The 27,896-nt window shown below is 41.6% G+C and overlaps 2 protein-coding genes across 2 annotated transcripts; both read right to left on the bottom strand.

Moving 5' to 3' along the window:
- Nucleotides 1–715: 715 nt before the first annotated feature.
- ccnt2a (cyclin T2a) lies at nt 716–14,152 on the bottom strand. Its single transcript, XM_079518141.1, has 10 exons — nt 13,904–14,152; nt 11,636–11,717; nt 11,392–11,520; nt 11,026–11,086; nt 10,212–10,274; nt 9,435–9,480; nt 6,741–6,904; nt 5,354–5,424; nt 3,153–4,440; nt 716–1,976 (listed from the first exon to the last, which is right to left on the bottom strand). The coding sequence occupies exons 1-10, from the start codon at nt 14,059–14,061 to the stop codon at nt 1,897–1,899; spliced, it is 2,142 nt and encodes a 713-aa protein (XP_079374267.1). The 5' UTR covers nt 14,062–14,152; the 3' UTR covers nt 716–1,896.
- A 2,315-nt stretch (nt 14,153–16,467) lies between these two features.
- acmsd (aminocarboxymuconate semialdehyde decarboxylase) lies at nt 16,468–25,384 on the bottom strand (the record flags this gene model as incomplete). The annotated part of the gene is made up of 10 exons (XM_079518212.1): nt 16,468–16,530; nt 17,185–17,283; nt 18,333–18,505; nt 19,258–19,353; nt 19,726–19,819; nt 20,134–20,370; nt 21,244–21,293; nt 21,593–21,689; nt 22,774–22,818; nt 25,328–25,384. The coding sequence occupies 10 exons, from the start codon at nt 25,382–25,384 to the stop codon at nt 16,468–16,470; spliced, it is 1,011 nt and encodes a 336-aa protein (XP_079374338.1).
- Between the last annotated feature and the right edge of the window lie 2,512 nt (nt 25,385–27,896).

The raw sequence follows: 27,896 nt of genomic DNA on the forward strand, positions 1-27,896 counted from the left end.
CCTTATTTGAAGCTAGACAGCAATATCCAGATTTTTGTTCTTCAAAATGTCAGGGCAACCAGAGACCTATGCAAAATTGGTGGCGATCGTGTTCAGATATTGGCGTTTGTTAGATCACGATATAACGGCTCCATACAGTACATATTTGCCTAAGTATTCAGCACGTCATTGAACTAAACGATTTACTCAATTATTTAAAAAAAAAATGTTTGAACGTTTACGCAGTGATTTGTTGGTGTACTCACTGTACTGTATATAGAAAAGCAATTCTCGATTAACCACATGTACAGAATAGCCGCTAATCGACAGCTGCATTGACTACTGTTAATTGCATTGCCACACCAAGGTGTGATTGTGACGAGTCTGAAATAAAAACATTAAAAGCTATATTTACACAATCATGGCTTTAACACATTTAGACCAGAGGACGATTCTACAAATGTCTGTTTTCTGAATTTGTCAATAGCTAAAGTATAACAATGGTTAAAACACCAAAAAGGGTTCCGCCCTGAATGGGTTCAAGTGCAAACGTCTCTAGACGTATAATTATGTAGACTGAAATATGTTTGCCAGTTGGTTTCAAAACATTACATTTTCCTAAATAATGAATATCAAACATACTCATCGAAACTCGAAATGCAGGAAAACTATATGCGTTGTGAAACAGTGAGGGAATGTAGGCAATGAGCAAAAACAAAACTCAAAAACACTGGTATGCTGCTTTAAGGTGTTCTTGCAGGTTTCAAACAATAATTATCAGTACAAACTGCATTGCTGACAATGCGACATTGATGAGTCTGTTTTCGATGTGCCTGGATTCCTGGAAGGGCAAGGCTCCCTTCATGACTGGATCATTTTTTCCAATGGGGGGGGGGGGGGGGGGATACAATTATATGGCACCTCCTTGAGGGTGTCAAAATCAACTTCAGGGCCTAAGAAGCACACACCACTGGAATGCTGCAGCCAGTCACCTGATGATGGCTGGTGCCTTGCCTACATCAACAAGTTACAACTGTCTTTTTAAGTCTTTCTTTATAGGTATATAGACATCTTGTTATACGTATAAGCAGCTCCAAACCTGAGTATTCATGTTACAGCTTTTTTCTTTAAACATACAAAAACGTATGTACATTTATCTCCACTTTCTGTAAACAGTGAGTCAGCGCTCTGCTTTTAAATCCCTTTGATGATTGAAAACATGCACATCATACATACAGTATTGAAGTATATATATAAAAGAAAAAAAAGAATGCAGAGAGGGAGAAAATAAATCACTAAGAGAAGAGATTAAACTTCAACTAAAAAGAAAATATCTGCTCCCATTGACTGTAAAGGGAGAGCCAGCAAAACAGAACAGTTGACGGCTTGGCTCCATACAACGCTGGATACTAGCTTCCTTGGTACAGTTGGAGAAGCGCTACTCAATTAAATTACTATTTAAAAGGGGGGGGGGGGGGGGAGAAATTGCACCATTCCATGTCTTTTCGGTATTGATCCCCAAAAATACAAAATTACAAGCTCACGCTCACCCACACACACACATGTCTAGACCCATTTGTAGACTATGGAGAACAAAGCAGCAATTTGACAAATAGTAGACAGGACTGAGAATCACTGCCAAGAGATCTGACGATCAGGAAGCATTATATTTACTTTTTTTTAAATGTGTTCTCTCCCAGAAACGGAGAATACTTTTAACGTCATTTTTTTTAAATCTTTCTAAATAACTATTTTTTTGCCATCGTCTCAGACTTTCAATAAAATGGGATTATCATGATTATTATTTTCTCGAGTTACTTTCCAGGTCACTTTAACAGGGAAGTGCTCTTGTCCAGAGTCTTGACAGCGCGTTTGTTGACGTAGCGGAGGTCACATGATCATTGAGCGGTGTGAGACTCAGTGTCTCTGGTCTGTCACTTCGTGTGTCGACTCACTGGGAGGAGGCGGCGGGTACTGCTGAGAGGATCGCAGCCCACCTGGGGTGTGACAGGAGGGGAGAAAGAAGAGATAAGGCGGAGGGAGGTGGTTAGCCATAGAGCTGAGAGACCGACGTGACACTCTGCAGTACAGGAGAGATGCAGGGAGGAAGAGAGCAGCAAAGAGGAATGTGAAGTACAGTGGTGGAAAGTAACTAAGTACATTTACTTCACTCATTTATTGCCGCGCTAGGTGGCAGCAAAGTGTAGCCAACCTTTGGCAAGGTGATCCAGTGATTTTCCATCATGTTCACAGCCTGTTGAGCAGACCCCAGACCACCGCTGTGTAACCATCGGCTTTCATTAGCTCACGCCGTTTACCTTTCGCCAGAAACTTTTACGTCCCGAGCGATGCGAGACAAAATCACAAATGACATCCGAACTTTGGATGGATGGCGATCACCATGGACACATTGGACAGTGCTCGTATTTCCAGAGTTATAAGGCGTTGAAAATCCTACTTTGAACAGAAGTCTATGGGGCCGTGTGCAAAGATCCCATAGCTGGGGGTGACGGAGGCGTTGCTTCGTAACGGCCCAATGTTAAAGGTTGATTTTCGGCCTAGCCACTTCATATGGTGTAAAGGGGGGGTACGAATATGTTCGTACCTAGCAGATAACGAACATATTCGTACTTAGCAGAGAAATAATTAAGTACTGTAGAATTTTTAGGTATTTGTACTTTACTCTACTACATTTCAGAGGCAAATATTGTACTTTTCTTTTTCTCCACTACATTTATTTGACATCTTCAGTTACTAGATACTTTGTAGATTTTGACTATTATTACAAAACATACACTAACGACTTCAGCCCTATATCCATTTCGGCCATTTGAAAATAGCTGATCTACGAGCTCACAATGTGTTGCATTGTGAGCTTGTAGATGATTTGATAACTGAAATGGGACATTCTGCACAATGAGCACTTTTACTTTTGGCACTTTAAGTACCTTTTGAGTACATTTTGAATTCCCGACTTTTAATTGTAACAAAGTATGTCTCTACATCCAGTATTAATACCAGTAAATTATTAATTTTAATTATTAAAATGAATAAAGGCGTACCACGTACACCTTTATTAGGTACCACTGCCGATGTACCACTGCTGATGTGACACACTGCAGTACAGGAGAGGGGCAGGGAGGAAGAAAGCAGGAAAGAGGAATGTGAAGTACCTGTGGAGCCGGCGCTACCCTTGGAGCTTTTGCCCACTTTCGAGCATGACGAGGCAGAGAGGTGGTGGTTGTGGCTCGCCTCGGTGTATGGCCTCTTGCGGGATGAGGAGGAAGTGTTCAACCCGGGCGGGGGAGCAAAGGCCGTCAACCCTTCCATACCAGCCAGGCCCAGGGGACTGCGGAGCAGCCCCGGTCCACCGGTGCCGAGTACCTCTGGGCCTCCTCGCCCGTTTCCGCTGTGCACGTGGGGGTGGGCGTGAGTGTGCTTGTGGTGACGATGTATGCCGTGCTCCGATCCCCGGTGCAGTTTGTCCTTGCTCACCAGTGGACTGGAATGTTTACCTTTACTGTTGTTATTGTTGTTAGCCGCAGCACCTTCATCGGATGAGCTGTGGCGCTCTGATGATGAAACCTTGATCTTCATCTTTAGATCCTCCTTGCCTGGCTGCCCGCTTCTGTCAAACTGGGAGCCACCGCCGCCAAGGGCGGGGGCAGAGAGGCGGACCTTCAGCGACCCGGCCCCCTTGTCTCGTTTATCACCATGGTGACGTCTGTCTTGCCCCAATGATGGGACCTTCATTTTCAGAGGGCTGCTGGTGCTGCCGCCCCCATAAACATGCTGAGATGATGTCTGGTTTGGCTGCAAATGTTTTCTATGGTCTACTTGGCCAACGGAGGAGGATGCATAGGAGGAGAAATCTCCCCTCGGATCACACTCTGTCGGTGCTCCGTGCTGCTCTTGCTTGCGTTTCTGTCCAGCGGCAGCCAGCTCCGTACCGTGTTTCTCCCTATACTTGTCCAGGGACAGCTTCTGAGCACTGGCAGTTGCTGGCGGAGGAGGGTAGGAAGGCTGAAGTGGCTGTTGGTGCTTGTTCCCTCCACCCGCTCCGGCTCCTTTGTGTTCGTGTTTAACGGGGTTGAAGTCTACGGTTTTGTCAGTCCTGTACGGTAGGTGCATAAGTGTAGAAGACGAAGAGGTGGAAGTTTGTGAGGACAGTGCTGGCCCTTGAGGGAGGTCGAGGGGTTCCTGCTTCAAAGTGGTGGAGGTATAGCCTTCTTGGTGGCTTTGGGGCCAGTCGCCGGGGAGGCCGTACGACGACATCGAGTCCAGAGAGTGGCCAGGCACGGCCATGGGGAAGGAGGAGCCTGCTTTGGAGAAGGTTGGGTTGGATGATGAAACTCCCGTAAGAGAGTCACCCAAGGAATGGTCGAGCATTGAAGGACAGGCGAAGGCGTTATCTGCAGTTTGGCTGCTTTCGGTCTTGGGCTTCTTGGCAGCTTGCGTTGCCTAGATGGTTGAAAAGGAGAGGGAGATCATTTATGCTTTATTTTGAGACACTGTTGAGCTTTCCACTCCAGCCCAATTTAATTTAACATTAACATTGACTCTCTCTGCATCATGTGTCACACTTTCACACGTATTTTATGCAGAATACAGTGTCAAAGTTAAATTCTGTTCAAATTGTGTGGAGCAATGTTGCACCAATAACGTGTGTGTGTGTGTGTGTGTGTGTGTGTGTGTGTGTGTGTGTGTGTGTATATTGGGAGGTTTTCCCAAATACCAATGCTTTAAAGATGGAGTGCCGTGATTTTTATATTTCTTTCCAGTTTTTCACGTGTTTATGAGGTGACAGTAGTTCATTAGACCCCTTGCTGTGGTTGTTCCCTTTGTACTTCGGTTCAAGTGGACCACCACCCATTAGGCAAACTTAACACCTAACAAATTGCCCGGGGTTATTTAATCCATTAAATTATATCATTATTATAATTATAGCGCCCAGTCGATTTATAGCAATGGAGCACTTTTACAGACGGACCGGATGTTGTTCCGGATGTGGCTGTAGCAGCTAGATGCAGCCAAAACACTCCAACGGTGATCGACAACGGGAGATAAGAATAAACCTATCGCGACTAGCGACTGGACAGCGGAGGGCCGTCTAACACTGGATCTCTTTTTATAATTAGAACTTCGTCCTGGGCGATGGGTGTTAATGAACTGATGTGGGTGTCCACATATACAACATTTTAACAAATAGTGTACACTTTTTTTTTAATTAAACATTCTTCCTCCTTCGTCCCATAATACCTGATGATCATGTTTTAAGGTTGGAAAGAAAATCATGGCACTCCATCTTTAAAGAAGTATCAATGCAACACACAGTCTTCGCTCTATGCATTGAAATGGAAGAGGAATAGAATACCCTCCAGTTTCGTATCCTTTTTAATCTGCTGGGAGTCTTCTCCAGAATCTGCAGGAATTCATGAGTCAGCTCTACAGGTGTGAGACACAGAACAGGTTTACTGCTCATGTTACACTGGTGACGTGACGTCATTCAATCATTTGTAACCATTTGAAAATAAATCTGTAAGCTTTTATCCTATGAAAATGCTTGTTTACAAATATTACATTTTACTAAAATGCTGCAATTATTATTTGAGGCACAAAAAGTGCATGCAAAGTGAGTATTGTTGTCGGTCTACAGTACGGAATGTCTCTGACATCACCCGACTCCACAAGTAAACATAAATCATAATTTCACAGACGCCCACATTCAATGGAAATGTGCATTTATAACCCTCCATACTGAATGCGTGAAGCCCTCCCACATCAACACTGGGTTCTGGCAGAGCCAGAGAACAGCAGTTTCAGCATTTATGGTTAGTGTTGGGGTTAGGGTTAAGATTTAGTTTTAGGGTTAGGCATTAGTGTTATGGTTGGGGTTAGTTTGCAAACGCAGTGGACACATCTGGTATCGTACTCAAATAATGGCGTGACTGTCTTATGTTCGGTTGGTGATGAAAGAGGGGGACACAAAAATGTATGTAAAACCAGGAAGTATTTAGTGATCTGCGGTAAAGTGTATCTGTACAGAACAGAGGTCTATGGATTGGAACACCGCAAAGGCACAGTGTTTTCTGCTTGATTGTATACTTAAGACAGAGGTGACCTCCCACTCCTGGGGAAACAGAAGTAACTTTTAGCTTCTGAATCTGAAAAAAACATTTATCCTGAGGGATCATGTTCGCGTGGATGGAAATGTAAATAATACAATTTACACTGTTGTGCCTGCCTCATGCGTAAATTAGCATATTCTCCTTTTGTAGGTGGTCTTCACAGAATGGGAAGAGGAGACTCCCAAATTCATATTTTTATCATTAATGATGTCATTTCACTCACCCTCTATGAATCCAAATGTTAGTTTTTATGTAGCAAAACCGCCTGATCCGTGAATAATCGCGGGATCCGTAGTTATTATCTTATAACTGCAATCTGCACATCTCCAGCATACAGAAATGCCTTGCACACACACACACACACACTGCACGACTTTCAAAGTCTTCACACTGCTGTGCAGTTCACACTACTCCTATTTAAATGTAAATAAAAGAGCAAAGGGGCTTTTTCTAAAATGCTCAATGATCAGCATAATCTAGTTTTAAACATGTGTTATGATTGGATGCCAATTTCAACAATAGCCCACCCCCATTATAATATACTGTGTACAGTAATATTATACTGTGACAGTGTACACTATATTATAATGGGAAAATCTCATTAAAACAATATAATGCATTTATAAATCTCACCGTCCAGCAGCTCCAGGGTGACAGAGTTGTCCACATACTCCCACCAGTGTTTCCTATCAGTAGAGACGGGGATCTCCCAGTTGGACCACTTACACGCCAGGTGGATGCACACGCAGGCTATCACCGTGGGCTTATACTGCAGGCAGAAGGTTGTGAGGTGCAGACTGTGGTCAGGGAGGGTGGGTCACACATGGGGAGAAAAAAAAAAGGGAAAAAACAGCACAGGGAGCAGACAACGTTAATCCAACAGTCAGCGTACATAGAAAGAACACACAAAAGAAACACGCTAGATAAGGCTACAACAGCTTAGACGTTTTGTGGTTGGTGAAGCTAGATGCAAAAGCAAAGTCAGTGACACACTGAACCATAAGGTAAACCTATAGGACAGCTGCATCATTTGACAAATAAAGGGAGTAGACTAAATGTCTATTCATACTCCAGTTTTAGGTGATAAGGTGACCACCAAAAAGTACATATCACGCAGCGCTTCTCCGCTCACCCAACACTATCTCTGTTTTTACTAACTACCATTTCGGTGGTCACCTTATGAGTTATCACCTAAAGCTGGAGTATGAATAGGCCTTTAAACTCTGTACAGTGGGATGGGGTTCCTTGAAGTTCTCTGTATTATAGGTAACACACACACACACACAAGTACACATCATCCTATCATTTGATTTAGGCTTATGCGTGCTACCACTGTGAAAGAGCAAAGGGTCATGCAAAAAATAGATCAGGGTTAGAGTCACATTACAACAACAAAATGGCTACCATCCAAGTGTTTACCACAGACATACAGAAGTACCCATAAACAACTACTACAATGACACTTTCATCACTTATGGGGTTTCTGTTCAAGGTGGAAGGGAAGCACATTCACCTTGAGCCATCCTGACAAATGAAAATTACAAGCTAGCCCTTTTTTTTGTTGGCAGAAAGTCAATTAAACACAACTCAGTCATCCAGGCACATCCATTATTAGATACTTATATTGCTACATGATGCTATAGATTTGCAGGGCAAGTCTGGTCCATGTTAGGACTACAAGCTCAGCAGCATGCTGCAAGATTTATACACAAAATACATTTCAGAAAAAGACATCTGGATGGTAACCATGAATACTTTGATAATATGTACAATGTCTGGAGTCTGACATGCGACAGTCAGTCACACGAACATTTACAGGTGTTTGGCTGCTCTTGACTTTAGAACGGATTCAAATACACTTATCTTAAAATAAATTTGGAAATAGTTTCTCTGACATAACCGTCTCTGGTTTATCTTTAACTCAAAACAACTCGAGGATTTCTTAGCCAATACATTGGCCTGTCACTAGTTGCGATTCCATCAAGCCTTTTCGAAAATAGGAAGCGAATGTTCATTAATTCGAAAAAAAGAAAAGCACATTTTTCCCCGTTTCCATCCACTGATAAAATGTGATTCTTGGGAAATCAGTTCATGAAATAAGCAGTAGGTGGCGGTATTTTGCCAGTAAGGTGAGACGCAAATTATTGAACATGTTTTTATTAGAAACCACAAGTGTTTGCATACCCTATTTGCGCATTTAATTTTCTCAATATAGGCCAAAATCCACCCCCTTCAAGTGCAAAGGTGTTTTTTGCGGAAAAATTAAGACTTCGCATTTTGAGTCGTTTTCATTCAGGAATGTATGCGCAAAAACCTAAATGCCCTAAACCAGGGCTTGATGGAAAGGCACTTACTGTTTCAATGAACTAAATTATACCTTGAAATATGCAAGCTGGGCACAAATCCCATAATGCTGCTCAGTCAGGGTCCAGACATTGTACCTTGCATTAACAGATTTTCAAATTTGAGACAAAAGGTTATTTATTAAAACATTAAAATGGATCTCTTTCTAAACACGGCTACTTTAAACAAACCCTTTAAGGACCCAGTTTAATGCTAATAGCCACCAATCTTGAAATTGGGCAAATATAAGCAAGCACTAATAAAATGATGTGTAGTCAAATAATGTGGTCAATAATATGCAATAAATAAATATTGATTGTTTAGAGATGATTTTGGAATTTAAGTTAGTCTCAACCACAGGTCCTTAATGGGTCACTGTAAAAAAAAAAGAAAAAAAAGAAAACAATCTCTAGTCTGCGTTGTCATCTCATGGACTAAATTAATGCACAAATCTGAATCCGAGTTTCTGAATGGTCTGTATGTTAAAACAGGCAAATACTAAGAAAAAAAATGTTGAGCCATTTACTGTATTTAGCACAAATATGGAAAACAAAAAAAACAAAAACAAAAAAAACAAAAACAAAGTATGGTACTTACCAGAAAGACCTCTACGAAATGTTTACATCTGTGTAATCTTTAGCTGCTATTCAGGCTACCAAAGTGTCTGTTCTTTTAGACATATGCACTTTCGCAACCGAGCAAACGTGTAGGTTTCAAGCGCACCACTACACTTCACATCTTGCATTCAACCCATCTGTGCCAACAAGTGGTCCCTTGTACAATACACCGCACTGCAACCGAGGCCGGTAACGCTACAAGCCACCCTGTCCCACCCTGCTGGGACAGGAGCTCGGGGGAGAGGAGGCAAGCGTCCCAATAGCCATCAGTGCAAGTAGGGCCCGTTGGACACTGAAAGGGTACCCTGCATTACAGGAAGCTATGGTGTGCAGTCACAGTGCAACAAAGGAGGTTCAGGATAACAACCTGTTGGTAGCCATGAAATAGGAAGTCTGTGCCAGATCCTTGCTTGCTGTGAGGGAACAGACAGACACAGAGACAGAAAGAAAAAACATTGTTACTATTTTTGGCCCGTTAGTGAGGTTTAAACTTAAAGGAGCTGAATTGATGCCTTTTGATAATTTTTCTACAGTATTGAACCAAGACCAAGACTGAAAATATCTAAATCATACTTGAGGAAGTTTATACTGCATCAAGGACACTTGGAAATCTGGGACAGCTGCACAGACTAAGCCTCCTAATATGGGTATGGGAATTTGTTTACTTTAATCAAGGACTAAATCTATTGTACATATTCTACTTGAGCTCAATAACAACTTCACGAGCAGACAAAAATGTAACTAAAAAAAGTTAAATGTAATAATGTAAGTGTGTCAACAGGGACCACTAAATATCATACAATTATACCTTTGTAGTCATAAGTTACAAATTAAATAATAAATAAAATAAATCTTGGAAACACCACATCATTTCCAATCGTGAGACAAAAAAATGTAATAAAAAAAATCCTTTTACCAATCTAATCACAATGTAAATTCAGCCCTGGACTGTCAATCTGTGACAGGAAACGCTTCAATGAAAAGCTGCTAACGGGACAATGGACTCGAAAGGTCATCAACAGAACAGGTGCGTGGTTATGTAAACATTACATTGGCAGGTTTTTCACCCCCCCCTCCCCACCCATATCTAAAGGTGGGACAGACAAGAGCAGAGGGCACAAAGAGCAAAGAAGGAATCCTCTACCTCGCACTAGCTGGGAACATTTCACCACATCAGTGTGTGGGTGATCAATAGTAATTTCAAAGCCTGGAACAAAATACATGACAGGTGAGTTCAACACAGACACAGTTGGGAGGTGACATGTCATTCTGTGAACAAGTAAATGAGCGCAACTTCAAATTTTACACCACCATGGCATGTACAGATCATCAACCCTGATTCCAATGAGAAGTTACGTTTTCTATGCCCACTTGCCCAGTGTCAAACAAAACAAAAAGCCATGGTGAAACTATCGATAATTAGTAAATTACATTAACTAACAGTCTAAGAGGGATGTTGCCATGCTTAAAATAAGCTCTATTTTCATACAGTTGGTTGACAACTGGCAAAAGAATATTGTCATAGTGACTACAACTTAGAACATGAATTTGTGGGGATTCCTCTGGAAATTCCTCTGAAGCTATTTGAATTAGCATGTTTAGATTTAATTCTAGGGGAAGATTAAATTTGTCAGTGCTGAGAGGAAATGACATGTCACCTTTACATAATTCACTCAATATATGTACTCAGAAAAGTAACCCAAATAGCAATTTATAATATACGGTAACCTTTGACCATGAAAAGGCTGCAATGGATAAATCAGGTCAGTAATAACACAATCGATATAGCCAATATACAGTAAAATCCTAGCGTTGGTGTAACTCTGGGAGAGTCCATTCGTACAATCTCAGAGTTAAATTAACACAGAGGATATTACAGTTAAGTATTATGATTATCAGAAGCAAAGCACTACCTTGCTCTCTTTCTCAAGCCATCCACTCCAGTCACCGTTACTTACCGAGGGTCTGCAGCACTATGGTTTCAAGTATCACCAGCTCTTGAGCTTGCTGGAGGTATGCCTGAAGTTTGATAGACAGTCATTACATAACAATTGTAATGAGTCTATTGATCAAACGCCCTAAGAGCTGATTTCAAACTGGCAAAACTCCAAACGGAGTGTGTGTGCCAATGGTGATAGGCGCAGGTGTTTAATTGGTACACACCAAAAACAGGCCTAGAACAGGCCAGCTATGTCCTTTAGACAAAGCAAGGGAAATCTACAAGGCCAGTTAGACATAGGCAAAGCATGACCACTGAGAGAACCAGAGACATACAGGGGAGAGAAAAAGAAAAAACTACAATACCCAGATCTACCTGAACTTACATTACTTTTAGTGTCTAGCGGCTGTTCCTGGGGGTTTAGACAAGCATGTGCAACTTTAATCACATGTTCGAGTTTCCGAGGTTGCTCTTCCACTTTTGCAGCCAGGAATAAGGTAGTTGGAGAAAGAGTCTGCAACAAAACAAACATACGGTAGGCACTTTACAGACATGGCCACATCCGACCTGGTTACGGTTCCAAGCCACAATGTGTAAACTGCAACAATAATGTATCTAAGAATACTTACATTTCTGTGGAATTTGGTGAAAGAGTGGTGCATATAAAATCTATGCATGTAAACAATAGCCGTATTTATTGTTAATTGAGAGCTGAAGGAGCAGTAAAGGAAAAGGCATTAGGAACAATAATTCACCAAGGTTAGTTAACAATTGAGTGGTTCTGAAAGTACCATTCGAGGACCCCAAGCAGTCTTTGAAGGCAGAGCTGCTAACTCTCACGCAATCAGCGTGAGACACTCAAATGTAGGGATTTGACCATTTTGAATAATTTGTTTTAGCTATCAGACCTTTATGGAATTCAATGTCGATAGGACCAATAGGAGAGTCACCATCCCTACGGTTACAATGACTCCTACTGTCACTACTGCTTCCCCGTTTTTCCTACCCAATTTCGCACGAGTGAGGGGAGGGATTGGCTAGCCCACACTGTGCCCGTTTACTATTATAAACTTTCATGACAGTAGCCTACAAATAAAGTTTATGAAACGGCTGTACTAAATTATACTAAATTGGTCAATATAAGTAAAATAATATAGCCTTTCCATTGGAGTATCTTTTAATATTTTTCCAAGAAGAATACAGCCAGTAGCATATTAAGTTATGTAATAACTAAAACATTATAGTGGCTATAGGCTATTATGGGAAATGTACACCAACTCATTTACCTCAGAGAATGTTTTCATTGTGAATAAAATCATAAATGGTCTATGGTTTAATGGAATAAAGGAAATTTGACGATTCAACTAACTGTAACTATAGGGGCATCGCCCCTCCCTCCCCTCACTGGTGCGAAATCGGGTAGGAAAAACGGGGAAGCGTCACTACTGATGAATACTAGTTCATTGCAAACAATCAAGACATTCATTTTTAAATAAAAGTATTATTAAAGATGGCTCTTTAATTGCTTCAGTCATCAAATACATTTCTGTATAGATTTTTTTCGAATGGATTCAATTATAACATTTACTCATAATTCTCCCATGCTAATAAAGCCTGATAAAGTATCAAACTCCCTGTTAAAATGCACAAGCATACAGGAAATTACATCTAATCTGTTTCTGCGGTAGGACCCCCAAAATTATCACACCCACGGCATTATACAGGCATACAGACATTATATCATTAATGTGGGTTAGATTATGGGGGCGTTCACACCGAGCGCACTGGTGTGCCCTCTTGTCGTTCGTTTATTCGGTGCACTGTAAGTCGTTCGAAACTTTAGTGCGCTGCACCTCGGTTGTGTGCCGAGTGCCCGCACTGACGAACCCTACTCAGAAGTTTTGGTTGTTAGTGTGAGTCACTGTGGTGCTGTTCGTAAATAAGCCACACTCCGCGCTCTATGACGTCACCGCCCAGTGCACTCAAAAAACGGAGCATATTCCCGGTGCACATATACAAACACACCCTATAGCACACCCACCCAGTGTAGCATACCAGCTGTACCCGGTTGGGGTATTATTAGGCTACAACTGTACAATTCCAGTGGCATGTGGTGGTGACTACGTGGGACATCCAAATCTCACTCCAAGGTTGGCAGACAATGTATGATGGGCTTCCAAGGGCCCCCACAAAATGAGTACGTTTTTCTACTATTTGACTGTGTAGAATAGATGTTAGCCCAATGAGGACGGTAATGCATATCAATTACTATTCAAATCAGTTCATAATAGGTTGGTTTCACCGTCTCCACTGTTACTTATCATTCCACATGCACCCCCCCCCCCCCTCCACACACACACACGGGAAGTCCCCTGACATGAAAATGTTTGACACCCACTGATTTACAAGCAGCTCATACATACATATCATGACAGGTAGGCAGCTTGTGAACATTATCATAAATGACAGGTGAGCAGAATTTAACTGGCTAGCAAGAAGCAACCTCACGGAAGCGTGATTTATTTTTAGATACAAATCTAGTGTTGCAAATTGCGGCTAATTTCTTTTCAGGCTTCGTCGTACGGCGGTGTCGTGTGTAGTTGCAGATCTACAAGCTCACAGCGCGTCACGGTTGAGACGCATTGAGAGCTTGTACATCTGCTATATATTTCGATAACAAGATAGCGAGTAGCGACGCTGCTGCTTTACTTGACTTGATAAACCGTTACTTGCTATTAACATCAACACCTAGCAAATACACAGGTCAATAAATGGCTAAGATAAAACAACCATAATTGTAGGTTTTCTTTAAAATTATCGCGACGCCGTTGACGGGCCGAGTGACTGGGCGCCATCATGTCGACTGCTTTTCCCCCCCGTTTGTTTACAAAGGATACACGTTGAGTCTCTGGCCCATGTCTTGGACGAGGTTCGCCGCCTGTTGCCGGTATGAAAGCTCACGGTCCGGTTCGACTCCAGAGGACCGAGATGGCGTGTTTTCCAGCTGCTCCCGGGTGAAATACCATTTAGTCGAGGAACCCCGGCACGCCGCCATTGCTGTCCAGCATTCAGTCAGGAGGAGCAGCAGCGACAACAGCGGATGTGATGTCAGCGTCGCGCACAGTGTTGCCAGATTGTGTGAGACAGAGCCTTGATAGATGGCTCTGGTGTGAGAGAAACAAGCAATATGAAAACGAGTCCAAAAGCTAGCCGCAATTTGCAACACTAGATTTATTTTTTTTAATATATATAATGGGATGAATCTAGCCTCTCGTATCGATTCTGACATTGAGAGTCTACATCCTTCATTACCCATGGGTCTTCGATTTTTGTACATGTACAAATGCAAAATCTAAGGTGCTTACAAAGTTCTCAGGTTGACCTGCGATCTGCGTTTGAAACCCGTAAATGCGTTGTTAAAAAGGAAAGAATTATGACATATGTGTCAGCCTGTCAGGTGAAAGGCGCTGTCTCCGTTGTTCCCCTTGTCTTTGTTTTCCCCACTCTGAGTTAAATGAACACTGCATGGCTTTTGGCCATTACAATCATTTTCATCTCTGGACTGGGACCCCAGTCTACATGTAATGATTACATGTAGACTGGGGTCCCAGTCCAGAGATGAAAATCATAATGAAATGGCCTAGGCTCATTTATATCAATTTAATTTGGGGGTCCTCGAAATTAAAATGGCCGAGAATGGGACCCCTGGTTCTATGTTCCCCAGGTTCTATGTTCCCCACTCCCCCCGCCCCCCAAAAAGGTTCTATGTTCCCCGGAATCCCCGCTCAACCAAAAAGAGGTTCTACTGTATGTTCCCCACTCAACAACCAAAAAGGTTCTATGTTCCCCAGTCTCTTCATGAGACTGTGTTGCTCCATTTTTACCTCCATTATGATGAATTCCTGTTCTGTTCTTTGTCTATATAGAAGTGTCTATTTGTACGTCTCTAAATGTTTTGATGAATTGAACATGGTGGACCCTGTTGTAAACAAGTGTAATGCTTAATTGGGTCGTCCACTCACAGTTAACAGCCTTTGTATTGAGTTTGTGCTTGAAATGTACTGTAATTCTGCAAACTGTTAATACAATTTTCAATCAATCAATCAATCAACCATAAGAGGGCAGTGGACAGTTCAGATGTCCGCCTACCAGTGACATCATCGATAGGGCATGTCATTATGGAAGGCATTATTCTCATGCTAATACAAATTTATATATTAATTTCCTCTCCCTTAATTGTGCCTGCTGAAAGGTGGATTTTCAGGTTTTAAACGTAGGCCTACTGTAAGTGATACCGTAAAATCTGAATCCCCCACCCACCCCTGTTTCCCCTCACTGTATAGCCTATATTTCTTTTCCCTTGTTACCTCCTATGATGATTTATTTTATAGTTGTGTATATTCGTACGTCTCTAAATGTTTTGATGAATTGAAAATGGTGGGCCCTATTGTAAACAAGTGTAATGCTTTATGGTGTCGTCCACTCACTGTTAACAGTTTTTGTATTGAGTTGTACTCAAACTGTTAATCAATCAATCAATCAATCTGTTTTGAGGGAGTGGGTCAGGGCATTCCACGCTTTGGTGGCAGTGCTGTAGAAGGAGAATTTCACATATTTGTTTTGAAAGTGGGTGGTACCAGATCGTTGTTCTCACTCCCATATTGGTTCAGCGGACATATACACTACAACAAATATAATATAAATAGGCCTACTAATAGTCATATTCTTGCCATCTGGATTTTACCATTCAAGTCACGTGTAGCTTTACTAGCCAGCTTCAACAAAATATCTATAAGTCAGAGATGGTCGCTTGTAAAACAAGAAATGATCACATGTGATATTTGTCAGGTGAAAGAAGCACTGGTTTCTTTATTTAGTAACGAATGCTCCTCTCAACTGGCCGGTCTCAATCATAACATTACGTTACATAACATTGGGTGGTGTCTCTAAGGATTTCTGTCACATGCTTCCTGTTACATGTTTCCTGGTCATGTGACCTGTGACCTGAGTAACCAACCCCCCCCCCCCCCCCTGCCCTCCGGTAGAAAACAGCGGAGAACACTGACATCACGAAATTTGGAGCAATGCCCCTCTGTTATTGGTTAGCAAAATACAAGGAAGTGGGCTTCCTTCCTATATGCCAGATCTTCCAATGCATTTCCCCAGACTTTTCTTTTGGAGCCGAATGCGAGCGAAAGTATGGGTATACCGAGGCTAAAAGCTGGATAAGGAGCCCCTCAAAAATGACTGCACGGTTTGGCCTGGAGCAGCGACAGAAGAAATGATTCATAGTTCAAAATAGTGGGTGATCGAGTAAAATGTTTTATTTAATACAGTAATATTGGAATTATAACAAAAAATACTTAAATCAGGCTTATAAAATAGCCCACTTTAAGAACATATTCTATTTGAAATTGACATTATATGTGAAACATTTTGAAATCCAGCTTGGCTGTATATATTACTCAAATTGTTCTCTGTTGAGCCCCAAAAACTCCAATGCGTTCCCGGCGAGTAGTTTATCCTGTAAAGCAAAAGTGCACAGGGCATAATTCATAGGTTTTCAGTTTAACTGAGAACATACAAGCCTATGAAATAACATCTTACATGTACTTTATTCATAAGGCAAGTACAGTATGGAACCTTATGTATAGGCCTTTTGAGGGTTATCCAAGAAAATCAGCCACTTTCAACCTAGCGTCTCTATTTTGGGCATGCCACTATACAAGTTGATGAATTGAACATGGTGGACCCTATTGTAAACAAGTGTAATGCTTAATTGGGTCGTCCAATCACAGTTAACAGCCTTTGTATTGAGTTTGTGCTTGAAATGTACTGTAATTCTGCAAACTGTTAATAAATATTTCAATCAATCAATCAAAAGTATACAGTAGGGACATTTTCAAATTACCGATTTACAATGGCAACAAGCTTGTAGATGGGGTATTTAATCACAAAGTACAGTACAGTATAGGGCTTAAGTGGTTGATCTTCACTGATATAGGGCACCACAATCAGGGCATAGTATTGTACAGTACATAATATAGAGCCTGTATTATTACCTACATGTTGGGATTTTAAAAAGACAAATATATGCTATTAGTGTTGAGTCTATTTGCTAGCCAAAGTATAATGGTGTCCTTGTAATCGTCATCATATTTTCAAACAATTACTGTACCTTCATGGTCTCGTCAAACTCATCCATGGACTCAATCAATGATCCAGGCTGTAGCTCACCCAAGGGGAATGGGTAATCTGTTCCCAGCATTACTTTATCCTAAATACAGAATAAGTCAATTTGCATTTAATTTAGCAGTAGGCCTACATAATGTCAGTTAATCTTTGTCCCGATTGTGAATTCATATTCAATTTCTCTGGCAGTATATGAGAAAGTATCGACTTTGATTTTTTTAAAGTCGTAATATCGCAATATATGGCTGTAAGTGTTGTCTTGTCCTGGTTAATCACTTAAACCTTATCTTACACTTTCAAAAGTGTTCAGAAAATAATCAAAAGATAGCGAAAATAGCCGATCTACAAGCCCACGTGTTGCGATATGATACGTTGTGTGCTTGTAGATCTTTACATTATTTTGTTAAAAAAAATATATATATATATATATACATACAGTATATACATGTTGATTGCGACAGTATGGTCGCAGTTTTGAGTTTACTATGAAAAACTGAATCTCCCGTTGGTTCATCACGCTTCCATATATGGCTGTCTCCATATGTGAAGATCACGACACTGACCTCATCAAACCCTGGATAGCTATACATGGAGAAGACCGGATCATCACCAAGATCTGCATTTATGGAGCCGGCCAGCAACTACATCTGACCTCAAACCCTTAGATCTCCATATATGGAGCAGATCTGTTCTGACATTCCATATGTTGATCCTTCCCCATCCATCCTTCCTCTTCAATGTCTCCCTTTTGAGTGATATCTGTCCATTCAAACTCTAGACGGGCCCGTCTAGAGCCCGGCAGCCGGCAAAAACTAGATCGAGTTCTCATCAGGCCCGAAAATTAAGGCCCGGCCCTACCTGGGCCCTCACTCAAGACACTGCCCCTGTCGGCACCCTTAGATCTCCATATATGATGCTGACCTGTACTGACATTCCATATGTTGATCTGACCCCCCCCCCCCCCCCCCCCATGCCAAAGAGCCAACGCTCGACCAGCAGTCTGACATCACCCAGACCAGGCGGATGCGTGTAACCTACTAAAGATCGCGGTATTCAAGGTATTTGGTAGGCCTAGCCGTAATTCCCTTATAGACCTTTTATATGGCATGGTTAAAAAAAAAACAATCAGCTCACTTTTCCAATAATATCAATGAGCAGCTTAAGGGCAACGGGGTCATGAACTAGGGAGTCGGTGTAGAAAGAGCCAAGGTATTTTCGTGGGCTGATCTTATTGTCCACAGCACACAAGTCAGGACGAACTTTGTGTCCATGTTCAATTCTGCCTATGGTGAATGGGAAAGAACCTCCTGTGAACAGACAAATAAACAAGCATCAGGCATCACATACACAGTCAAATCTGATATCAAATGTAGGTTTTAAGCAACTGTAACTTGCAGCACCGTTCTAAATCCACTAATCCTGTGTTAGCTTGCATCAGATCAAGGTGACGTCATGGACACAAACAGTATAACACATTTATTCATTCATTCACTCACTCATTCACAATCAGATCAGATTCACTGCATTATTTTTTTGATCATCATATGCAGCCAAAATCTGGGTGCTATTCAAACTATGACGGTGTCAAAATAACCAGCAAGACGTCACCACAGATACGATTCGACAGTCTTACCATCTTCTTCATCATCATCATCTTCAGACTCCTCCTTGGCAGGTGCAGCTAAATCATTAGAGCATGACCTGGGCTACATCTGTGCAAAATGTTGTGCTTTTAGACAAATTAGCCTGAACCAGTCTCTGTCCGCTACTAGAAGGCATTTGTAGAAATCGGCGTCAGGTCTAAATGGGTTAAGAGTCCCCTTGGCAATTTGTGTAGATTTAATTATTTTCCAATAGATCATAAAATCAACTACATACTATATTGATAATGTAACTGAAATTATTTTGTCCATCAACAAGCTTGGATTTTTTAATATTGTTAAATTTGTCAAGTCAAATCACAGAACACCCCTTCCTTCTTAACAGCATGAGAGTGCCCACCTTTCTTCACCCTTTGAAAATTAAAATTGTCTTTTTGGTCTTCATGGTCTATACATACCTCCATGAGCAAAGCAGACCTTTAGTTTCGGAAATCTCTCAAAAACACCTCCAAAAATCATCGAACAAATAGCCATGGTCGTCTCTGAGGGCATACCTTGAAACACAAAATGCAATAATTGTTTTTACTCTGCTGCATCTACAATATGGTGATGATTTACCTTACCTATAATTTGTTGACTATGGCTCATGCCATTAAGCAATTTGTGCAAGAAGGCCTTACTGCTAAAATACTTCTGACCTTCTCGCTGTTTTAGTGGACAGTTTCAAGAAACTGAATGGGTAATCTGGTTTACAAATGATCCTTCTCCATTTTCTCTAATTATGCAACGTAAATAAAACATGAATCCCAACACATGGTCCAGTCTAGGAAATGTTATTGTATCGGGGCCTATGGGGTAATGTATTGTACATCGACTGGTCGTGGCGACATATTCGATACCTGCTCTTCCCTCTCCCCTTTACTCACCCACCAGCCAGGGCAGCCAATACTTAGCCATCCTCCCATCTGTCTGCATGTCCCAGGGGTGGACGAATAAGGAACAGTTCAGCTCCTCTGCTGCCTGTACAGAAGACACATTGCACATTACAGTACATATAGTACTGTAGTACACACAAACTGGTATAACCAAGGTTAGGGACTTAGGGCTGTTCCATGAGCAAGAATGCCCTCTGTATACACAGAGGAATGGAATAGAACAAGTACATTAAGTACAGTGCAGCCTATTACAGTAGCTACCTTCAAAACCTCCAGGCACATTTCTTTTTAGACATCATTCATCTCAGTGCATTATTACCACCCTGTGCTCTGTGGGGGGAGGGGTGGCCTTAGAGGAAGTTACAGTACAGTATATAATTACAGAATATAATATCTCACAGCATAGACAGGGTGGAGTTCAGGGGCGTTGAGTTCCCAGTCATTGATATGGGAGCCAATCTGCACGCCAGGGAAGCCCAGCTCCTTCACACAGCGCCTCATCTCCTGCACAGCCAGGTCAGGGGCCTGCATGGGCAGGGTGCCAAGACCCACAAATCTCCTGGGGTGGCTACGCACCGTCTGGGCTAAGTCATCGTTCAGCAGGACACAGAGATCCAGGGTGTCCTGGGGTTTAGCCTGTAATCAGATGATATACTAGAAATACTGTGTCGTGGTTGTATTCCTCCACATGTGAGTCCAGACTTATATAGTCTAGATATGTAATTAGAATTTAATGGACATGTTTTGTGAGGTCACAGTGATCCTGACCTTTAACCACCTACTTCTAGCTAGTGAAAGTGGACGTGTCTGCCAAATGTCATGACATTCCCTGTCCCTCCAGACGTTCCTGAAATATCACAATGTTGGTACAAAAACATAATGCCTTTGGCCATGGAGGCATAAAACCAAAAAACTAGTCAATGATCTAATGTGGAATGAGATCATGTGGATCTCAAGATCAACATTGGAGTGGTGTGTCTTTGCGTCAGACTTCATGTGACCAGCCCTGACGTCACAGGCTGGTCACATGAAGTCCGAGATCCACGTTTCAGTCCACATTCAGTTGTCTTTGTGCCCTTGTGTCCGGGTAGCTCAGTCGGTAGAGCTCTCGCCTTTGGAAAACAAGGTTATGGGTTCGATCCTGGGCACCACCGACGCAACACATGAGTAGCACGGCTTGGCTTGGGTGTGGCAAGTTCTGCGGTAAGTACTGGTAGCTGATGGTAGGTGTGGTGCTCCACCTCAGCATCCATCTCCCAGGGGTCTAGTGCATTGTATCCAAGCCCCATTGAAATGAGTACTTCATCTGCCTACTATATGCTGGTGTGCAAAATGTATTTGGCGCTACTCATTATAGCAGTTTGCGAAATTAGCTCCAGATACACAGGCAGCCAGACACTGAAACAGACAGACTGACCCTCTATAGGGCTCACCTCCTGCTGAGCAACGTCATACAAACTAACATAACAAACAAACAAGTCAACTTTGCAGACTGGAATGTGGCCTTACCCAGTAACTGAACATCACAGGAACAGTGGAAAGCGCTTGAACTGTAACCCCTGGATGCAAAAATAAACACTTGTATATTTTTGTACAAAAGGATGTAGTGTTTGAAGCATTGTTGTCAATGCATTATTTTTTCACTTTATTTGAGCAGAGGCAGAGAAGTAGATAGCAGATACTATAACAGATACTTCTCTGCAGAAGGCAGAGAAGTAGATAGCAAAGAGGGACAGGAAGACATTATTGTCCATATGTAGCATTGTAGCAGTGTAGCCCTGACTGAATTCCAGCAGCCTAATATCTCCCTTGGCCTTGACCAAGAGAGATATTAGGTGTCACTGCATGTCACACCTACCATATTGATCCATATCCTGTATCCGTGCGTTTGCATCCCAGCAGTTTTCTTGTATCACTCTGAAAAGCTTTCCATCCTTCATCATCTGTGCTTCACCCTGAAATATAAGAGAGATCTGTGACGCCATCCACATAGACTACTGTAGATACACTATGGTAAAAGCCTGCAAGTTGAGAATTGTTCCCATCCATATCCATGTGTGGCACTGTGAGGGTCTGCCAGCTCTGCCTTACAGTGTGTGGTTGTAGTATGTAATCATACTGTAATATGGAACACAGCCCACAGGCCATTTGCTCAATGAAATAAAAGAGGAAAGAACCTTTTTATCATTTCAGTATTGCAAATTGCAAGCCATAAGCTTCCATGGCCACATGATGGCAGCAGAAGGCTGATTCATGTGTCTCTGACGCTAGAGAATAATAAATTGCCACTTTAAATGTTTTTCAGTTTAATCTGCTATTAAAAAGTAGGTAGGTAAAACCTGTATCTAGATAAGGCATCAAGGCTCATATAATTACACATAGCATGGGAAAGATCCAACCATATTCACAAGTGCACTTTAGTGTGTCTTTGAGCAAAGGCTGCCTAGATCAAAATCTGGATCAGGTTTTTATCAGTATCAGGACTTCGTAATGCCCAGGTCTTTGTGTCAGAGGCTATTTTTACTGCAGTCGTGCTGTGGGTCATAGCCTATATATATATGTCCTTATGCTTAGATAGATCATGCCAAAACTCCAGTGACTGATGGAAAAAGTTGCACTGCCTCAGCAGATGCCTGAGCACACTTGTATTTGCTTGTGTTCTGTTCTGTTGCAGCCCATCTCGGAGTGAATCATTGCACTGAATGATCCAGTAACTGCATGCTGTCTGAGTCCTGCAGCTGTTCCCACAGCGAGACCCAGGCTGACTAGTGAGGTGAAGCTATGCTACCTGCTGTGTTCTGCTCACGTAGCACGCGTCATGCAATTGCATCATGCATGCATGTGCAAATGCTTGCGTCAGCGTGCACGTACATATGGATGTGACGCAATACACACACACACACACACACACACACACACACACACACACACACACACACACACACACACACACACACACACAGATGCATTTACATCTATGCATTTTACACACATTGTTTGCAGCATTGTTAAATAAAGTGACATCAAGACTTACTGTACCTTGCAATGATGGTGAAGCTGAACAAACCCACCATACCCATACCTCTGAAACACACACAACCAGATATTTAGTTTGAACAAAAGTAGGCCTACAGGGCGTTATTTAGTCTATTGGACTACAGCATAGATTTAAAACATGCTTTAGTATTCGTTGAAGCCATATATGGGACGAAGAGGACTAAGTAAGTTAGTAAACTTTAACACAGCTGTTTACAGTGTTTAGATTTGAAGAACATGGGCAATTGGTCATCTAGACCAATCTCCATTTCACCAAATTCAACATAATGCATAATAATTATATAATGCATGCAGGACATGCAACAAATTTCCTGGGGCAATTGGACCCAGTATTTTGTAGTCAAGTGATGAATTAACCACTAGATTAGCCCAATATTTCTGAGTCTCCTTCCACCATGTTAGTAATAACAACGAGTATTACTCATAAGGCTATATAATTGCATGCCTTTCATTCTGTGGTATACAGACAGAGGTGGCGATGGCCCCGGCAAGCTCCAGTTGGCCTTGGTGTTGAAAAATATGGCCATAAAATGTCCCATATTCATTTAGGGATACTTCATCCATAACTACAGCCTACTGATCAGGGAATTTGAGAGAGGAGGTTTAATGTTCATCCTTAAGAACTATCCATAATCCCACTCTTAGCAAGAAAGAGATCTGAATGTGTTGAAATATGGACTGGTATGCATAGCATACAGATGAGCCCTCAAATAATTTGTATGTGTGAAATGCGGTCGGTGAATCCCCATCTCATATCCTCACAGATTATTATAACCGCATGCACTTTGTTTGTAGTCGAGAAGAATGCAAAGTGGATTGTATAGTCCTGTACCTTCAATGGAACTAATGGAGCTGCTAGTTTATTAAACTAGAGGTTTGGGCCGCTACGCGGCCATCACGTCTAGAGTGGTTGTGGGACTAACGGGTCATCGGGTTCTCATTCTCAATTTGTGGGTTGGGACCCCCAGGGGGTCCTAATAGGATTTTGGGGGGTCCCCAAATCCATTTAATACTTTATTAGACAGAAATGCAAACAGCACGGGTACAGTCGTACACTTGGTCTAAAAGTGTCAATTTAAGGTATTTTTAATACCAACATACATACATTACTGCATCAAAAGTCATCAACAAACTATACTATGAAAACTGATGAAACATTGGCCAAATTGCCAAATTATATAAGGAGGCAAAACATTTGAAAATAGGTTAGTTGATCTAAGTTGTGAGCTTGTAGATCTGCTATTTTCACAATATTTATCTGTGGAACTGAACTCCTACAATTCCAAGTGCCTATATCAGGGTGGGCGTTCCCCAGTTCAAATATGATTATGTTGGGGGGTCACGGCCTGAAAAGGTTGAGAACCACTGTAACACTGGCATTAGCAGGTAGTACAGTATAGTACAGTTAGTTCTAAATGTTTGCTTTGGAGAATGTGCTTGATGATCACACTCCATCCTTCCTTCACAAATGGAACTAAAAGCATGTTCAAGACAAAAAATAAAACAATGTCTTCTTCATACAGTATAGGCTTTGCCTCAGTCACTAAGACTAGATTTTGATTACAGTGTTGAACGAAAATAATTGAACAGTTCTGAATGGAGGCAGTTTAGAAAAGCTAAACTGTCAAATAAGTTATTAATTTATGCTTATTAAGCATAAATTACCATATACTAATGATTAGAATTAGTAGCTCATAAGTATTAGTAGATCATTAGTATGAGCTACATTAGAATCTATTCTAGCTCATACTATTCAGTACTCAGTGTCCATGGCCATGCAATCAGGGAACCTGATGAGCCCAGGGGTCCCTGAGAGGGGTGCAAGGGGTACCCAGCCAAATTTGTTTAATGTCACTATAATTCAATCCAATTCACTTGAAATTATTAATGTTTCAATATCACCACTATGTATGTATCAGTGTCATATCAGAATCAAATAATTGGTTCTAGCAATGGCCTAATGAAAGTCACTTTGGGGGTCTCTGGCATACAAAATAAAAGTCTTGGCCTGCATGGGGCGAGGGAACAAGACAAACTCTCTCTCCACTCCAGCAGTGAATTTGGCCAATCATTAGCTAAATCCTTGCATTCATATTGACACAGACAGTGGAACAGACGCGACAGCACAGCAAGGTTGGTGCCAGTCACTGATTAAAGTTTAACCAGCCAGAGAGAACACAGATTTATGGGGTGGACCGACCGTGGTCTAGCCAACTTCTCTCTGACACGCAATGGGAAATTACATTACAGTTTCTTGCCATTGACAGTGAAGTTAATCCAACAAGGTGTAGGCTAATGTTGTTGATAACATGATAATAACACAGTGAAGAATGCATGCATGATGCATATATAGGCATATACCACAGTGTTTGACAAAATGAATAGTCTTATCTTAATCAAGATTATTGGTTTGATGGCAGATAGCTGCCATATAAGACTGATCGTGTGCATATTTACGCGTGTTGACTCATTAGACCGTCAAGTTTAGCAATAACTTTAGGTGGACTTTTTGGGGATATTCTCTTCCAGTGCCTACCTGCTTCAAATCGGGCCATTCCTTTGGTAAAATATGATTATGTATATCAATCTTCATCCTGCTGATCTCCTTTACCGGCTTCAAGTAAACGTTGATTCTGTTACTGGTGCTTTACAAAGTGTGTCAAAACAGCTTTACAATCGTGTAGTAGGTTGTTCCCCGCCCATTCACCCATCCCCCGGGCACGAACCAATGAACTGACCCGATGCAGATACACCTTCAACCTGATCATGTAGGCTATTCGTCCATGCTCGCTGTCTCAACCAGGCCAAAGGCATGGGGAGAGAGTATGTTATGCACCATGTCTGTCTGTGTGTGTGTGTGTGTGTGTGTGTGTGTGTGTGTGTGTGTGTGTGTGTGTGTGTGTGTGTGTGTGTGTGTGTGTGTGTGTGTGTGTGTGTGTGTGTGTGTGTGATGATCAGCTAATCTCTGGCACCGTTGGCTTGATCGCAGTGAAACTGTGTAGGCACACTCGCTGGATGCTACAGCTGAACCTGTACCTTCATGCAAGATTTGAATAAAATGCCATCATGAACCAGTGTCTGATTTTTCACTTGACACCTTTGCCTGTATTTTTCAAGTGCGCCATCAGGAGGCCGACTTATGTGAAACACATTTTTATTAGTCTGAAGGACTAATATGATTTTATATAAATATCTGCTCAAATCGGTATGATCTTTATGTGACCTGCAAGACGAATCTGTCTGAATTTTTTCCATCTAAAGTTTGCAGGTGTGGCCCGTTTTGAACAAAATGAAGGCAGTCCAATTAAACATTACATGCACATTTCCACTATGTTGAGGAACAAATGCCACCCTTTTAACATTGCCCTATAGCTATAATTATAGCATACACTTTCAAGCAGGATTCCACATTGCACATAAAAATCTGTATATTTGTCAGAACGCATTACATAATACATTACATAAACCAAGTCCATTAGCATGCATTTGTACACCCCACATTGCTATGTCATGCAAAATGTAACAACTTATCCCTCTTAACAATGTACTGGACTTTTCTGATGTCTGTAGCCTACAATACATCACTTTTTATACCACCTTAATATCCTTTATGCCTAATCTTGTTTAGCATGTTTTTTTTAAACATAATATTATAAAATAGCAAACATTGGTTTATGAGCACACAATGCATCAATGAATTGAACATGGTGGACCCTGTTGTAAACAAGTGTAATGCTTAATTGGGTCGTCCACTCACAGTTAACAGCCTTTGTATTGAGTTTGTGCTTGAAATGTACTGTAATTCTGCAAACTGTTAATACAATTTTCAATCAATCAATCAATCAATCAATGTTTTTCTTTGTGATCCTGTCATAATAAATCCTCTACCTATATATAACACTACAAGTTCCGTCCATGGTGATGAGTGAGCCCTGCATGGTCATGGTCACTAGCCTATGCATTAACCACTCACTTTAACCCCGATGTCCCTAATTGGGTATAGGCAAAGATATTACACAATTTTCAATACATTTTAAAGGGATTGTGACATAAAACATTTTTTTCATTATTTTTTTTGTTTTGTTTTCTGAGCTCAATTGCACCCAAAAAAACCTGAATTCATGGAATTCAATGGAATTCAGTAGATTTTCTGTGGTCTGGGGTTTTCTGGCTCAAACAAGTGCTCTGATTTCCCTGCTGTTTGTGATGTAAGAGCCAGCAAATCCCATATATGTCAATGGGATTTGCCAGCAGATGTCACTGTTTTCACTGTTTTGCCTGTTTTCATTGCAGCTCTAAAGGCTTCCAAACCCCAGAGAAAACTACAGACCACAGAAAATCCAATGAATGTTCAAAGTTCAGGTTTGGGTGTAATTAAGGTCATAAAACCTAAAAGAAAAACGAAAAATAAAAATGAATGAAAATGAATGTCATGAAACCTTTAAAAGCTCACCAAACAATGATAATAACGTTTTACATTACAGGATGAGAAGGTATAGGCCTACATCACGACTTATAGAGGTCTTAGCTAGCATCCAATAAAACCACTTCATAAATTGATCACATAGTTTTTAAATGATTTGATCGTAGCCTATATGCTCTTGATGTAATAATCGTGGGCATTGTCTTTTTCAATATATGGAGTTAGACCTAATCTATTCCATTTCAACTCACCACTTGAAAGCTCTTCGTGCGTAAATGTGCGCCACCTCGTGGCTAATTACGTGCATAATAATTATCAAACTCTTTCTCCCCAGTCTATCTCTCTCTCTCTCTCTCTGCGTGCGCGCGCGCACGGCGCGCGCGTTTACGCGCACACGCGAGCCCCGCATACGCGCACTTAAAATAGGACTGGACCTATAAGTGCGTGTGCGCGTGTGTGCGTATTCGCGTAAACGCGCGCTGAAAAGCCTGGTGTAGCTCGTCCGTCACTCTCACAGTCGCACACTGTCTCTCACGCGCACACAAACACACCAACACAACACACGAGTATTAAAAACACAAAAATATACTGAAATAGCATTTAGCTACTGAAATGCCCAACAATCCTCCATTTAGTGGGGCAGTCGAAGTAAGGTGATATAGGTGAAACGTAGCATAGGCTA

The sequence above is a fragment of the Electrona antarctica genome (genome assembly GCF_951216825.1).
Source record: "Electrona antarctica genome assembly, chromosome: 13".
Lineage (NCBI taxonomy): Eukaryota > Metazoa > Chordata > Actinopteri > Myctophiformes > Myctophidae > Electrona > Electrona antarctica.